Below are 17,716 nucleotides of genomic sequence, written 5' to 3'. Positions count from 1 at the left end.
GTCCAACTTGACATTCATAAAGCCTCTAATTTGCAGGCCAGCTAAGAAAAAAAAAAAAAAAAGGCTCTACAGCCACAGGAATATTTCAGCCCTTCATTTCCTTCCATAATTTCCTTCCATATAGAGCTGTTCCTGTGCAGTTTGACATTCCAGTGACAAGCCTGTTAGCTCCACAGTGGTGAATAGCAATGAAAATCTCGGGAAATACTCAAAATCACAGTGCTTCTGTGCTCCCCTTTGTTCTCTTTCTGCCTCAATACACTGCCTGCATAGACTGCTGGTTGTACAGGTCTGCCTGTTCAGAGGCACATGCATCAGACACACCATGGCTGAATACATCTTACAAGAAGCTCCAATCCCCATATCCTGTACAAGCCATCATCATCAGTCACCAGCTGCGGACACTGATAGAATTCAAATGTATGATAACGAAGTTAACTTATTAATTACAGTAACTAAAATATAACTTGTTCCAAACATCTAATAACATTACTCACATAAGTGTGTCAGTGTACAGACAGAAGTAGGCTTTCCATGACTACCTGTTACAATGTTCTGTGGGATTAGGTCTTTGCTCCAACATCTCTTGCCCGGATTATCCAAAAAGACATTTTTGTAGAGATATTATGGGATTTTTGTCCCTTAACTTTGGAATTTTTTAACATAAATATCTGCATTTCAAGTTATCAACTTAAATGTCCTTTCTCATAGCCAGAAGAAAGAAGCAAACAAGTCTGGGACCAATTATCATAATTATGTAAGAGAACACAGGTTGGACAAGAAATGACTTTTCCCCTCCCTTGACTACAATGGAAAGTTAAAGTAAGAATGTCAGATGGAAATATCATACATATCTGAATTCAAGTGAGACAAATCCCACCTTATGTCTAACTCCTTTGGCTCTTTTGAGTCAAAGCTATTTTGTTGTAATGAGCCCGATTCTCAAGAATTTTTGTAACATTCAACAAAGCCTTGCATGACTATCTATTTTCATGTTGCCAAATGTTTAGCTAATCTTAGCTGCTTGTTTGACTTTTAAAAGAAGCAGACAGCAAGGTCTACTACATACACCTAAACTAAAGAGGAAATCTCGCCCTTTATATCCTCTGTCATTGACTTCAGGCGAGAAGTCAGCACCCACATCTGAATTTGGACTTAATGCTTACATATAATATTGAGAATTACATATTCTTTGGTGCTTTGATTACAAAACCCCACACAAACAGCTATACAGCATACTGCTTTTGTGATAAAATGATTTTAAATTTTCAAAAAAAATAAAAATGGTATCTAGAAAGTAATGTGATAAAACTTGGGTAATGCTACCCCTGCTATGCATCAGCAACTACTGTATAACAGAGCTTTCCAAAACCTCATAGTATGTCTTTCTCTCCTATTTCAAAATCTATTTTCTGGTTTCTAATTTTCTTTTTCAGAATTCTTGGAATTAATACTGGGGGGGTTAGAAATGAGCAGTAAATCCAGTAAACCACTATGTGCTTTCCATTTCTGGCCTTCTGTCTTTGAAAGTTATCATAAAGGCAAATCTGCTATCATGAGAGGAGCTCAACATGTGAAAATTAATCCATCTTCCACAGTACTTGAAATCTTTGATTCAGAAATCTTAGTATCTTACACCTCTATCTGTTCTGCAGTAGAAATCCAGTTCGGGATCAGAAAATTTCTATTTCAGAGTAACTTAAGGTTCAATTACAGTATTCTTATAAATTTTATTTATGAAGCATGAAAGCTTCCTATTATACATAAAACTCAAAAGACCATATGCAACATCTGTAAAAATAAAGAGATCCAACTGAGTGTATATTAATATGCTTTTGCCTAGAATTCAGCATGCTGGTGTTGGCAAAGCACTTAAGTATGGGCTTTACTTTGAGCCCATGATGAAGTACCTAAATGAATTAAAGCAAACTACTAACTTGCTTAAGAGTTTAGTAACATAAAAATCATCTTAACTGTGTGGAAAATCAGGATGACTATACTGTTTTACATGCTCCTTAATTATTTTTAATTTCCATATTAATATGTGGAAATATTGTATACAAAATTTTATGATTCATGTATTTGACATTAATTTGCCTATTGTAAGATTAAAGGATTTAACCAATTAGACAACAATATAAAAATATTTAGAGTAATCCCTGTGCTTTTCTCTTGTAGTTTATTAGAAACACTCTCCAATACACAACCTAATTTTTTAATTTGTAAAGCATGGGGCACAGACAGCACTTTGGAACTGTGGGTCATAGACTGATAAGCTTGTTCCAAGACGACACAGTAACAAACTCTCTAAAATCAGTCAGAATTTGAAATTAAAATATGTTCAATATTTATCAAAGATGTATACACAAACCTGCAAGGGGTTGAGCTGAGCACACTTCCTACTGAAGACATGATGGAATATAAAGTTGCATATTCTTGAATTCATGCATTTGGCAAACTACTTGGAACTTAGCTCAAGTCTTAATGAGGAAATTAAAACAGAAATGTTGAGCTATCTAGATGATTCATTTAGAAAAATTAAAAGGAAAGTTCTTTTTATTCCAAGTCACTGTTGAAAACCATATTCAATTTAAAAAATATTACTATAAAAAATAAAAAGACTTTTTATTGGATGAATAAGCTATTTTTTTCAATTTCTGTTTTCCATCAAATGTTCAAAAGTTAATTGCAAACTAACCTGGATACATGCCTTAGGTAATTCTTTATTTCTCTTATGTGCCAACAACAATAAAACTAACTAACAATGAAGCAAAACAAACCTCATGTATTTCCACACTTCTAATCATAACTAAAATAAGGAATCTCTAATTTGATTGTTTTAAATGGGAGATACTCTTTGCAATTAACAGTGGTTTTGCTTTAGTAACAAAACACAATTAGAATACTTGTCAGCTAATGAAGTTTGATTATACGAAGTATTATCTTTCTCCAAACTCTAATTTAAGTATTTATGAAGAGTTTTTGTTTTAAAGCTGGAGGTTTTTATTTCAAACTGATACTGTATCATTAGATTTGATTATAAAGCAAGAAAAAATACTTTAATCCTTTTTAGAATCATATCTACCAGAAGTCATGTTACACAAATTCAGAAACATTTGGAAGCAGGTCCATAAATCAGGCCATCAGAATTGAGTCCTATTGTGATCTATTTCCAGAATATTATGACATAGAGAATATATGAGGGTTTTTAAATGAACACAATACATCTATTAGGACTAAGTGCAAGAATGCATGAACTTTAAAAACACTGACTTCATCACAAGCTAAGCAAACCAGAACTTCAGTTACTTGCCCTACATGTACTGCAGCTTTTCAAGTTCCTACAGTGTCAGATACAGATTGACAGATGCCCAGCTCCTGAGGCTTCACCAAATTTGAAAGCAATAAAAATAATTACAGTATGGCAAGGTTAAGCAGTTCCATAGTAAATAACTCAGCAAAGCACAATGCTCAGTATGAGCTGGACATCACTGTGAAGAACTGAAAGGTTCTGCGTTGCCACTGGCAAAACTCTGAAAAGAAAGATGACTAATTCTGTTAAACAGGTGAGATTTAATAATGTTAAAAATGAACAGCTACTTTAAACTTAAAAAAACAATTATTGTTTTTAATTACACTCTTCCCTATCCTTAAAATTGTCAAAAGTCTGTTGACTTTTGGTTGCCACCAATAAATCTTGCACGCTAACAGTAACCTAAAATAAGGCACAGCTCATTGTCTTATTCTTTCAAAACTGGCATTTTCAGAATATGATTCAAACATACTAGAAATCTGGGTTGGCAATTACATATTCTTTGTCCAACAGTCCAGCTTACTACTACATCATACCCTAGAGAGAAAAAGATAAGACTGCTTGAGCAATACTTAAGCCTTTTGTTAAATTAGACCACCGCAAAATAAATCTATGGTGAATGTTTTTGATATGTATCAATGAGTTTATTTTCCACCAAATAAAAAGTTTTTAGGATAGTGTAAAATCAAGTTGCAATCCCAAGTGAAGCTGAACATTTTTGCATAAAATACACACCAACACATACAAATGCATGAAAAATCTGTGAAACCCCTATTTAGTGCATATATCTTTTTTTCAAATGTTAAAGGAACATCTATTGTCTCTCTCTTTCCTCTGTAGTTTACTGGAAATAATTTAAGTTAAGAATAAATTTTACCAGAAGTTCTATTCCGCTATTTATCTCCTACTCATTGTAACAAACTAAATATGTGCTGGACAACTTTTGCATCAGGAAAATTAATAATTTGAAGTAATAATAATAATGTGAAACATGACATCTAATTCTGAAATAAAATAAAGCAGATGACTTTCCAGTTTTACATGAGCTAGGGAGGGAATACCAAAGTTATATTGTCTGTTTAGCTGAATACCAAAGTTGTATTGCCTGCACAGTCAACAATTTATACATTGTACTAAATCTTCTAACTCATTATTTTAAGTATTTTGTAAATTATATAGTATGATCTAAAAACCTATACAGTCTATTTATTATCCAGTCTGATAATTTTACCTTTCTGTATAGAATTTTCTCTTACTTTATGCCTCTCTTTTTGAATTTGCTGTTTAAGGTAACTCCTAGCATTTTCTGGGTTCATAAATCTGAATATTCTATAGAATGATGATTTTCTTTAAATTTTAAGAAACAAATAAATACAGCCAAAACACTGCCCAACACCACTTTCTGGGCTTTCTTGAAAAGAAAAGATGACAGTACCTGGTGAGCCTGTACCAACTGCTCAGCAAACTGACGGACTCCCGACAGGAGAAGGGATATTAAAGAATTTCTTAGTACGTTGTTCCTTCCTAGCAAACCAAGCGTTTGTGATACAGAATGCAGTGCCTGAAACTAAAGAGAAATAACAGTAAATTTAATCTTTCAAAATGCATCTCAGTCTTTTTTTATCCCAAACGATTACTTTAAGTAGAAATGGGATTTACATATTAAAATGTTAAAGGAAAAAGTTCAGTTCAAAATTCTATTGATTACAGACTATGAGATCTATGAGAAATCGACATCCATCCTCACAAGAATAACACTATAAGAAACTGTCACAGGAACAAACTCCTCCAAAAGTGTGAACTCCTCAGGACACTGCTTTTCAGGATTAGATGTCACCATACCCATCTCCTCACATAGCAAATTGGTGACTACTCTGCACATACAGTTCTGCTTTTCATAGATAGACAAATAAATGAACAAAGAATTTAAAATTCAAACATGCAAGCTGAGAGCTGTACTAGGGTGTTGTCAATATAGTTATCAGGAAAAGAACTGATTAAATGCTAACTGCTAGAAGAGACACTATGTATCTGTATGTATTTTCAAATTCAAATAATTTGCTTTCATATTGTTGTTTAACAATGCATTTCTCCTGAACCACAAGAGGAGTGATATAGACTTACATGAGAATTATGTTAGTAATTTTTTGCCACAGTTTCTTCTACTAAAAAAAAAAAAAAAACAAACAAACAAAAAAAAAAAACCTGTTTTCTTTGTTTCCTGAAATTGAAATAAATAGCTATTATGTAATGAAGCATACTTCTCTACAAAGTACACAAGATTTTTCTATATGTAAACATACTGGAGTTATTTCAAAGGAAAAAGAAGACGCATTAATTACAATTATTATAACTTGTGTTTTTATATAAATACGTATCCCCTACAACATTAATATTCAGTAACTCTGGGTAAATGAGTATTTTTGACTGACAAATTTCTTACACAAATCCATATGCCTAAGAATAACTATGATGTCTGAACCACTCAAAACAGACTACTGCATCCTAATAACAATCTAGATTATACCTCCAGCCAACTCACGTGTATACAGATGCAGATAAATATATATCTATATATATCTATATATATATAGATATAGATATAGATATAGATATATACACACATATATATGAATAAAAATACTTGCCCACCATTTACAAGTTTGAATCCTGCTGGAAAACTTTTTCAAACACACAAAAGGCAGGAAGGTGTTCCAGGAGCAGTCAGCATGACTTTATTTAGGGGAAGCATTTACCTCGACTTTACCATGGTTTTCAACACGGCCTCCTGTAAAATTGTCACTGACCAAATTTTGGGCTAGGCAAGTGGACAGTGAGGTGACTGAAATCTTTTGCTCTAAAACCCATTAATTAGGCAACTTCACATTTACAGTTCTTGCTTGACTGCCTGATCAGCAGGTGATGCAATGTCTATTTCCCAGCCTCTTCCAGCTGGTAAAGAGTTGGATCAGCTTGGTTATCATCTGCCCAACATGAGACTCCTATGCACAGTCCAATCCAACTTTAATAAAACTTTGCCCTCAATCATCTCACTTCTGCATGTAATCCCAAAAGAAGTATCAAAAGAAATCTACAAAAGAGATACAAGTCTCAAGTTCAGAACCAAATCTTCATGCAGAGATATAAAGCAAACTCTTCCTATTAAAAAGAATTCATAAATTGTGCACATACAGCTTTGAAAACCTGTGTAATTAAAATTATTCATTAACATATACACCAAAGAGTCTATAAATATGAAATGTGAATGAAGATGTGATAAAAATAGGTTTCTGAATAATGAAAATTATATAAAGGGATAATGAAATGCATGCACCTACCTATGCTTTGAGGCTATATGAACTAAAATGAGACGTTCATATACTAGAAATATATACCCTTCCAAGCAAAACAATGACTCCTTGTTCTAAAAATAAGGTAGAAATTAGCATTTTGAAAGCATATTCCACAGTATCTACGAGAAACATGCTTGCAACACCTGGATAGTTCTGCCTTGACAGCACCCATGTTCCCAAGGCTACAACTGCTTCAACTCAAGGTTTAAAAAATGCTTTAAAAATAGCACATTTTTCAGTAAATTTACCATTCATTTTTATTTCTTTTAATAAATTAAGGAGGGATACAAATTTTACAGTTCTATATTTTCAGAGCATAACAACACTGAGTATACTTGCTAATTTGCCTTTGGTGAGCAAGGAAACTAGGCAATCCAGAACAGTTTTTCAAGGTAACCTTTCCAAAAGATCACAGTAAAACATAAATATTGTTCTTGTTTAAGGTCTCTTCTATTTGCTTACATAATTTTTTGATAGATAATGCAGCAATGATATTTTTGGTGCAATTATTAATGCTAGCAGCTGAGATTTAACTAAAATAGAATCTTTCACAAAATTTCCAATCTTTTATGGTTTGGCAAGAGTTGCCATTTTCTATTTGGAATTTTTGAAGACTAGATAACAAGGGACCTTGAAATTTAAAGACTCAGCCTCTACTAAGAGAAGTAAGTAGGTATTTTGTATTTTGTAATGATGCCACTTAGGGTACTTGAGATATGAGTATCAATGGCACTGAAAAATGCCATTGGTGAATTTATTAATACTTAATAAATATTCTTACTAAATGTAACCTTATAATAAAATATTTCCCAGTTACATGTTATAGAAAATATGTTGTAATTATCTTTAATAAATATTAATACTGATTTTTTACATCCCACTCATTTATTAGAGAGCATAGGTTTTACATTGTATCTTGGTAGACCTCTTACATTCCTATAAGAATATTTTAAGAAAATAAGAGACAACAAAGCAGGTTAAAAGAATGCTCATAGACTGTGTGGATTAAATGTGCACAGAACAAATAAGCACATAAGCAATGCAGCATATAAGCAATGAATCTGCAAATAGCAAACAAAAGTAAGACCTTGTTGTACAGCAATGCTCGTGTACTGCTAATTTTACTCTGGAAACATTCAAACAAAAAAATCTAATAGTATATAGTTTCATTAAAGATAAAAGCATATATTCAATGCTCCAATCCATCCAATGTTAAAAAGGAACACAAATCTTTTAATCCCTTTGGTTTGTTTAATGTTGTAGATGAAATAAAACCAATGCATTTCAGGAATCCTCAGGTAAAAGCAGTTAGAAAACTGGATTGTAAAAAATATACCATTAGAAACAGAAAGTAATGGAGCCTGGTTCACTGTTCAGGTTCTGCATCACCTCTTCCTAGCCCTCCTCCCACATCCCAGGTTCTACTTTCTTCCCATGTTATTCAGGATGCAGAGCAAGAGAGGGCAATGCTGTGCCAGCAGCTGGGAAGGATGTGTGCATTGTCAACCTGGCTGTTGCCAAAATGAATATATAATGTTAATGTTCAGCTTATCTCAGGCATACTAACTGGGTCCCTCCTTCACCCAGCTACAGATTTTAAAGCCTACTTGAAGGTATTATTGACCTTTCACTTCTTTCCAAGTGATTTCAAGCTGGCTATCAAAATTTACTTGCAGAGGAAATGACTGATAACCAAAGCAGACAGCACACACACTGTAAGCCCTGTTCCCCAGGAAACAGCATAAAAAACTTTAAAAAATAGTTTTTTAGAACTCATTTATCAGCATGTTACATTTTATTTAATAGAAAAGATCTAAAATTTCTGAGTTTAATTCCTTCATGAGTTACATGATTCACTACACCATGCAGCTGTGTCAACTGCACCTTACTTTCTGTTTTTCTGTTTACAGTTTTTGTCCCAAGTAACAGCTCTCTTTCCTAATAAACTGACATATTTGGCAATACAGGATAGGCAAATAATGATTGCAGGAATCCTCAAATTGTGAAGTCTTACAAACAAAACTATTTTCATCTTTGATTTCACATTACCCTTGCCCATTTAGTCCAACCTGACTTCCACTCCTAATCATCGATGCCAGTTGAAAACCTCACTTTTATACAAAGAATATTAGCACCCCTTTTCTTATCTTCACATTGCTTCCTTTGTTAATTGATGCTTCTCATGGATCTCTCTCTTCCTGTTTATTTGCCAGTATTTCTTCCATCAGTCTCAAAAATTTATACATATTATTTCAACTCTTTTCTCTGTAGACCACATTTCCAGCCCTTACTCTGCCCTTACGCCTTCACAGAATCATACAATCATGGAATGTAAAGATTTGAAGGGACCTTAAAGATCATCTACTCCCAACCCTCTCTGCCATGGGCAGAGACTCTCCCACTAGACCAGGTTCCCCAAGGCCTTATCCAGCATGACCTTGAACAGTGGCAGGCCTGGCACCTCCACAACTTCTAAGGGCAACCTGTTTCAGCATCTTACTGCCCTCACAGTAGAGAATTTCTTCTTAATATTTGGGCTAAATTTCCCCTCTTTCATAATCTTGTTCATGCTTTTCTCCACTCTTCTCACCCTAATGTTCTCCAGTAGAACCATCAGTTGGCTCTACTGCTGCGGGCTGTCATTGTCAGGCTTGTCCCTGGCATGCTGTGGGGTGATATGCAAAGATTAGAGCCATGGGGTGCTGGTGAGGATCCTCTGCTGCTGATTCAGAAATTTGCTAGCTGCACTGAAGCACACTTGCAGTCTTAGGGAGATGAGCCAGGACTCCTGAGGTAACAGAAGCCAACAGGGAAACACCAGGGAGGCAAACATCTCAAAGGAATTTATGGGTGTTTCTCTAGGAAGGTGACATTGCTGACATCTCAGCTGAGGTGCCTTTACACCAGTGCACACAGCATGGGCAAAAACTGGAGGAGCTGGAAGCCACTGTGCTGCTAGAAAGCTACAACCTTGTTGCCATTACTAAAGCTCAGCTGAAAAAATCCCATGACTGGAGCACGATTATTGAAGGCTAAAGAGTGCTCAGAATAGACAGGGGAGGAAGGAGAAGTGGAGAGATTGCTCTCTGCATCAAGAGCTGGATTGAGTGAGGAGACTTGTCTTAGAAGAACAACCACAAGCAGCTTGAAAGCCTGTAGGCAGGAATCAGAGACTGAGGCAACAAAGGGAACCTTGTGACTGGGGTTTACTACATGCCCCTGATCAAGGGGAGCCTATTGACTTAGTCTTTTTGCAAGAAGCATTAAGCTCACAGGCTCTTGTCCTGATGGGGAGCTTCAGCCCACTCAGCATCTGCTGGACAAGCTAACTTTGTTCTGTATTTCTTCCATAATTGTAGCTTTAGTGTATGATCTGCATCAGCTGAAGCTAGCTGAAAGGGGAAGATGGACAACATTTTCTTTCATTCATTCTTGTCTATGTTACTTCTATGATCCACTTTACTGAAGTAAATGAGGGTCACTCAGTTTGGTGATTGCTTTAGACAGTAGCAATTTTCAAAACAATGGATTCTGATTACCATTTGACTTAACACTCTACATAAGGACAACAGATTGCTGAGAAAATTTAATTCAATAATCAAGAGATTCAAGCATTGACTCTTACTAGACCTCAAAATCCAGGCAACATGTTTTAATATTCATACAAATGAAGTGCTCTTCCCCTATAAAAGTAAAATCTTTTGGCATATGAAAATGCATCCACAGTATTCCCCTTGGGACTCAATTAATTAGGAAAACTGAAGCCTGCTCATTTTACACTTGAAAACCACCAGTGACATGAATAACTAGTTCTAAATCTTATTTGTCCCTAAGCAGGAAAGACTCTTGCAAACCAACGAATTAAGTCCTGTCTTGGCTGTGGCTGACAAAAGATACTGCAAACCTATACCCAGTTGGGGAAGTTTATTGTCAACCACAACTAACTGCAGCATGTATTAAATGCATACTGTTGCATGTATTCAAGCATCAGAGTAAGTTTATGATGACTCTCTTCCAGGAAAATTCAGTCATTAATGAATCATACAAACTGTATCCTAGATAAGAAAATATTCAAAACCATGGTTCTGATGAATGTGTGCTGTTTAAACTGCACAAGCACACATATACATTTCATTATATAATTGCCACTGAGATTTAAACATTTCTCTTTCTGCTTTTCAATGTATTACTTTTCAACTTGTTATTTTCATGAAGAATTGTGAATTCTTTCTCACATAAATAGCCAGTAAAGGCAGTAAAATACTACTCAGAACTCCTGCAATTGCTTTTCTGTTAAATGTTATCAATAGTAGTATTTTGAGCAGCGGCAAAATTTTACATAAAGGCTTTTAGGTGAAACATGAGAAAAAAATTAAAATGGGTAGTAAAGTCCCAAACAGGATATGAGAAGTTCCTAAAACTATGCTGATGTCTCAGTGTCCCTCCAGATGCTGTTAATGCTAGTAAATTCAAAACAACTACCCTAATGGCAGCCAATTTCTGAAAAAGTTTAAAAACAAAAGGAAGGAAGCATCACATAACCTTTTTTTATGTGTGTGCTGTTTGACTGGAATGGCAATTCATGACTTAACATCATCTTCAAAGTCAGTACTGATGTTTTAAACATAGCATGAGCAGAAGCAAACAACAGACCACTGAAACACATCTCTCTTCTTTCCAGGTCTTGCTTGAAAGACATTATGAGTGAGATGGGCCAGAGAGATGAGGTATTTGTTGGACAGGAGCCCAATAAGCTCAACATTAGAATCCCAAAAGTATTGTCTTTGTGTTTTGGTTAACTCCTTAAAACATGAGGTCCAAGAAACACACACAGATCTCTGTAAAAAACCCAGGACTAAGGCCAGGATCTTTTGGCCTGTAACAGATGCATTAACCAAGCTCTGAATTACAGTATCAGCTGCACCTAAAAGAAGTACAACCAGTGAACTGAATTGTCTACAGTGCTGACAAACTGTTGTGACACCACTAAGGATCACACCACAGAAATCCTACATAATGCAGCATCCTGTGATGTACTTGGCCCTGACAGCTTTGAACTCAACTGAATGGCACTAAAAGAGGCTAAAGACAAACCTATTTTTCTTCTATCTCCAAAGTAATAAAGGAGACTCTGGATTCCCTCATAATAAGTGTTTTGAAGTTTCACACAGCTGTATAGACAAGAGATGTAAACATGACACATATAAAGCATCTTAATTTCTGTCAGATGGATTTGACTTTTAAAGCTAATTCCATATATTATGAACCTACAGCAAGCCCAGATTCACCACAGGAGGCCTCCAGGCAAGCTTCAGGATGTTATCTCTGAAGTGCTCTGCATCCAAAACCTCCACCAGATATACAAAACACAATCCTACATATGCTACCCTAAACAGCACAGGGAGTTGGGAATCCCCAGTGCCTCCAACTGTTGTATTCTTCTGATATAGGAGAAATGATCCCCTGTTCGAACACATTCTGGACAATAGACACAAACATCAACACAACAGGCACACTGCAGTGCCAGTGAGTGAGTGCTGCAATGAGGAGCAGGAGAAATGTACATTTTGCTGTGTCTTGTAGAGGTGGACAAAGACAGACATTGTCAAATCCCAAGCAGGTAGATTAAGCACAAAACAATGTTCCAATGTTTCCTTTCTGAAGTTTCTACTCCACTGGGGCTGAAATTACATACCATAGCTCCTGCTAGAGTTTTCCATGCAAAATGTTTTCCCATGTTTTGTCAGGTAGAGTCCATTTGAAAGCCAGAGTCAGTGGCTCTGCCAACTGAATACAATCTCACAGAGTTTTATAGTACACTTAGGTCTGCTTGAAAGCAGGACTTTCAAGGAGCCTACATAAATACAACAGTGGTTCTGCTGACATAGCAGTGTGTGTCAGTGGAGTGACTCAACACAAATGGACAACTTATAAACTGCAAGGCGATACACACCTCTACAAACCTCCAAGGTCTCAGTGCTGAGGACTCAAAAACTGATTATGAACAAAGCACTTGCACCACAGATCAGCAGTGACTGTCACACATTTTGCTGCATGAAAGCAACAGCTCATCTGTACCAGAGCTAGACACAGAATCCTCAAAAACTTCTCTGTGGTAGCTATACAGGGATGCAAAACTGCACAACTGCAAAACTTTGCACCTTCTGCTGGGCTTTGCACCACAGCAGAAGGTGCAAAGTCAGGCCTTGCACAGACAGTTGAACCTCTGAAAATTCATGCTTCACCCTGAGCAGCTGTGACTTGAGGCTCCCTTTTTGAAATATTTCCAGAAGGTTTATTCCAAAAGATTGTATGTCTAACAACTGTGTGCATATTTCTGAGCTGCACTCCAAACATGGAGGGGGAAAAAATTTAAAAAAGGAAAATTCAAGAGGCTATTTTTAATTTTTTGATATAAATAATTGAATATTTTACGTAAAATTGCCTTTTATTTTCTGCCACATACCTTAATTGACTGACTTTTTTATTTTTTTTCCTTTTGATACCTATGTCAGTTTGGAGTTTCAGGTCAGACTCTATCCAAGAGTTTAGGCAGCTTTAGGCAGCTGAATCCAGGAAAAAATTTCTGAATAAACATCTTTGCTGGTTCTTACAGCTTCAATGCTGCTTTATAATTAGAAACATTTCAAAAAATAGGACTCCAGAGTTACAGAAAGTAATTCTGCTGTTTTTATTCCTTTACACCTAATGTAGAGATAATGACTCCTTTCCGAGTTCTCAAAGATTATTTAAAGTTGTTTAACTTGCTCTGAGATTGCTTTTGAAGATGTAATTAATTAATTAAGTGTAATCCACAGCCACTTCTCTTGGTGAGGTTTTTGAAGGTATTTCTCACAGACCTTTGTCCTTCTTGCAAGATCCTGACAGTTTTAATGATGAGGATGATAAAGGGAAAGCTGTGTCAAATACTACATTGCTGCATGGCTGTCTATACAAATGCTTTCTGACAGTAAGGTTAGATACAACAAAATTCTTAATATTTTTATGCTGGAGGGATTTAAGCATTTTCCTGGAACTGAAATTCATACAGTTTGCGACCCTTTCCAGAAGATAGCCTTGTAAGTAATGGTAATTCTTTTTTAAACTTATAATTGTGATATTTCAATCATCACCTGTATAAAGTGTTCCTGGGAGATATCTGGTACACAGCACATGAAGGATTAGTTATACAATTTACACTACTAATTCTGAATGCTACACATTTATTTCCATTTTCAATTCAGTTTAAAGAAAACCAAACCTCTAATCTGGGAGATTAGAATCCAAGATTATCCCCTTAGTAATTGATTTATACAATTCTTAAACTCTTTGGATCTGTTTGACTGAAGTAATGGCTGCCAGTAGTAATGACTCTTATGTCAATATTTTGGTGGAAGCAAGATACAACACATCTCATAAAAAGCCATCTGTTTTAGTGAAGTTGTTCAGAGAAAACATGCCACTTTCAAATTATGTGGACGTACTCCGTCTCTCCTGAATGATTCATAAAAATACTTTTTGGGCCTGAAACACCCCTGATCTATCAGAGTATTTTCTCCCATTTAAGATGTGACACCTCTCACTTAGACTTTGCCAGATACCTCCAATCAACATAAAATCCGTCTCTGGATAATCTCTGGGTTGCTCTTCCACACAAACTTATTTCAATTATTTACCGACTTCCCATTCAGGAAGAGGATGGGAAATGGTGGAAACAGTGGACATCATCAATTATAAAGAAGTCCTTAATGAAGGACTGTTCAAACTTTTTTTTTTAATCCATTGATCTCACACACACACACTCACACACAAAAGGAGTCACACCTGTATAACTCCAGTCCTGATGTCATACAAATGGAATGTATGGTCATATCCTTTCAAAACGCTGACAAGGGACACCTCTAGTTAAAAACTGAGTCTCACACCATGCAGACACTAAAGTGGAAATGTTTCTGGTACTAGAAACACAAAGCTCTAGTCCTAGAAATTTCAGTCTGAATGCTTCCTAACCAAAATACAGGTACATCCTTTTCACCCAATCCCCTCTTAATTTGGTGACAATATTTATTTGATGTTCATGTTCTGGGGTAAACACTGAATACACAGTGAGTTGGATTCACTTTAAATTAAGACAAATGGGTACATCCATCCATAGGCATATCAGATGTCCAGGCTCTCATTTTGAGAGAGGCAACTTTAGAATTTATCCTAGAATAGGGACCTAGTACCCAGAAAACATTCTTTAGGCCCAAAGGTTACAGGGATAAGATAATTTGCTCTTCTGGTAGCACAGTTACTTACATGGGGACACTAAATTGGTAAATCTAAGTGTCAAAAAACAGACAACCATCATGTCTGTTCCAAGATAATCTAAAATCCAGAATAAAAACTAAAAATCCTAAAACAGCAATGGAATTCACTACCTATAGGGCATCTTGTGAAGAAGGACAGGGATATTTCAGTTGAATGAGGAAATTAACATGACGATACATGTTGATTTTTACATACACCAATCAATACAAACAAAATGCAATTCAGTCCTACTTGTTGTTTGTGATGGGGACATTATTTTTTAACTCCTCATTCATTTGCTTATATATTTTTAAAACACAAATTTGCAAGTAGCTAGAGAATGATGGATATCTGAAGCAAACAAACTATTTTATTTAGATGCTCAAGAAAGAAGTTCATTACATATGAATGAATATCTACAGTATATCTCCATATAGCAAGAGAAACAATGTGTTTTTCCTGCATACTATCTATAAAATTGCTTTAAACTGCATTTTTATCAGTTATTTAGAAGTCTTGTACTTGGGAATAGGCTAGAAGTTCTTTCATGCATGAGCAAGAACTTTTTCAAGTGCTTCAGAGGATTTATTATCCATATTGCCAAAAAAAACAAATCACAAAAATCTCTGGTGCTCTTCAAAATACAAGACAAACTGGTATTTTAAGAGTGCATAAAACCAGGAGAATATTACAGTATATGGAAGAATGGATATGAAAGAAAGGATATGAAAGAAAGAATTTTTTAAACTTACCCTATTGACACTCCTATTTCTTAAAATAATCTGAATTAGATTTTTCTTAAATTCTTCTATCTTCTTGAAACACTTCTTCAAAACATGATTTGATAATTTCGTATCAGTTATTAAACTGAGCAAAACACAAACCCCTTCAGTAAGGAAACCTGGAGCCGGGAATTCAGGACTGTTGTAAAAAAAAGTCAGTCCATCAAGCAACTGAGACACTGAATTGCATATGGTGAAAGAATCATTCTCAAGCTCTGAGAAGTCTGCTTGAAGAACTCCTCTTTCTGACAGTTTTCTTATTTCAAGCAAACGTTGCAAAAAATGCACTGGAGCAGTCAGAGATTGCTCCTTGCTAGTATGGCCAAGATTCAGGGGAGGAAATCTTTCCAACCAATATTTAGAAGTGTTGACATTATGCTCAGATTGGTGAAAATCTGAAGCTATGCCTAAAGAATCAAATGCAGAGTCATTACAGACATCACATCCAGAGTCTTCTAGCTGGCTCGAGTAACTTGTAGGGTTTATAGATTCCTGACCCAGAAGAGTTTCAGCAGAGGTATCCTGTTTTCCTGAAATGCAAACATGAAAATTACATTTGTGCAATGCTTAGATACATGCTTATTGAAAGGGTCATATATACTTTCTCCTTTTTGCTTCCATGCAAAATTCATGTAATACATGCATATGCTGGCTCCCCAAGAACTTCCCATGACTAGAACTTAGCTGTGGAAGAAGATATTTTTAAATGAAAGTTAAAAATTCAAAAGTTAATGTCTATTTGTGAACAAGATGTTTTATGCTTATAGTAATATGAACAGTAATTTTAAGTTTAAAACTATCAGAAATTTTAATTTTTCCTATATATAATTTAAGTAAACAAACAATTTAAGTGAATATATACACTCCCATTAATTTCCAGGGAAGAAAATGCCTGTAAATTTCTGGTCCTCCAAACATTTTCACTGCTTTTATTCTCAAAAACTCAGACTGCTTTTAGAAGGTAGTGAAAGTCTGTTACTATAACTGCATCAAATAAAATATTCTGCTTTATGTATACTCTCTCTCCCCAGTCAGGTAGGAAATTCTAACAGTCAAAGTTGAACAGAACATTAGGTTTGATTTTTTCATTATTTAACAAAGAGGAACACTGAGAATCAAAAGCTTCTTCAGTCATCACCTATCTCAAACCATCTCCTTCAAAGACACATAAACTACATTATAAGAGTATACAGTACATTCACACCAATAAATTACTTTTGTATGCTACTGTAGAATCTCTTTCATCCCATTTCACACATTAAATACATTTAAGGCAATGCCTCTCAACATAATCTCAGCTCTAGCTGACGAAAGACACCTGTTCTACATGCTACCTATGCCAAAAGATTACAGTCAAAACAAGCCAGAGAAGTGAAGTGTAAGACCAACACCCATAAACATCTCAGTGCCACGAGGCAAAGCTTGAACCCCATCTGACCAACTCCTGGCTCAGCCCTGCTTCCCTTCTCAGTCTTGGAAAACTTGACTACACTGTTCATTTTCCACAAGGATCCCATGCAGTACCATACTCCTCTTAAATTAATTAGAACAAATTATAGATGGTTTGGCCGCACAGGAAATAGATGTTATATTTAATAGCAAGTTAAAAAAAGCATTTTTAACACAGAAAACATTCCTAAGCAGCAACCTACAGTATTCTGTATGTTAATAAAAAACTACTCAAAAATTTTAATATGGACTTCATTAAATTCACCTATTCAAATTGAATTCTGACCATCAAGTCTCTGAAAACATACCAGTATCAATGCAAGTACTATTATCGAGATCAAAACTGGAAATGTGGTTTATTTATTTATTATTGAGTTTCATGTCCTTAACATTAGGACATATTTGAAATTGCACAGTATTGGCACCAACTGACTCAAAATGAAAGGGCTAACTGTAGGGAAATCAACTGCTGTTTCCAGAAGGTAGGAAAAGCTGGACATTTAAAACCAGCCTAGCATTTTAAACTT

General features: G+C 35.4%; 1 protein-coding gene across 7 annotated transcripts in view; it reads right to left on the bottom strand.

Moving 5' to 3' along the window:
• Positions 1–17,716, bottom strand: part of MEI4 (meiotic double-stranded break formation protein 4) — a 132,761-nt gene that overhangs the window by 36,427 nt on the left and 78,618 nt on the right. For 6 of the 7 annotated variants that reach the window (XM_077174846.1, XM_077174845.1, XM_077174847.1 and 3 more), the window contains 2 exons: positions 15,711–16,270; positions 4,749–4,880 (listed from right to left, as the gene is read on the bottom strand). In XM_077174846.1, coding sequence (XP_077030961.1) covers positions 4,749–4,880; positions 15,711–16,270 — 692 coding nt within the window. The remainder of the gene's footprint in view (positions 1–4,748; positions 4,881–15,710; positions 16,271–17,716) is intronic. The other variant, XM_077174848.1, reaches the window with a different exon arrangement.

The sequence above is a fragment of the Agelaius phoeniceus genome, chromosome 3 (assembly GCF_051311805.1).
Source record: "Agelaius phoeniceus isolate bAgePho1 chromosome 3, bAgePho1.hap1, whole genome shotgun sequence".
Classification (NCBI taxonomy): domain Eukaryota; kingdom Metazoa; phylum Chordata; class Aves; order Passeriformes; family Icteridae; genus Agelaius; species Agelaius phoeniceus.
The sequence above is the reverse complement of the archived record's forward strand: the minus strand, read 5'-3'. Positions and strand labels throughout refer to the sequence as shown.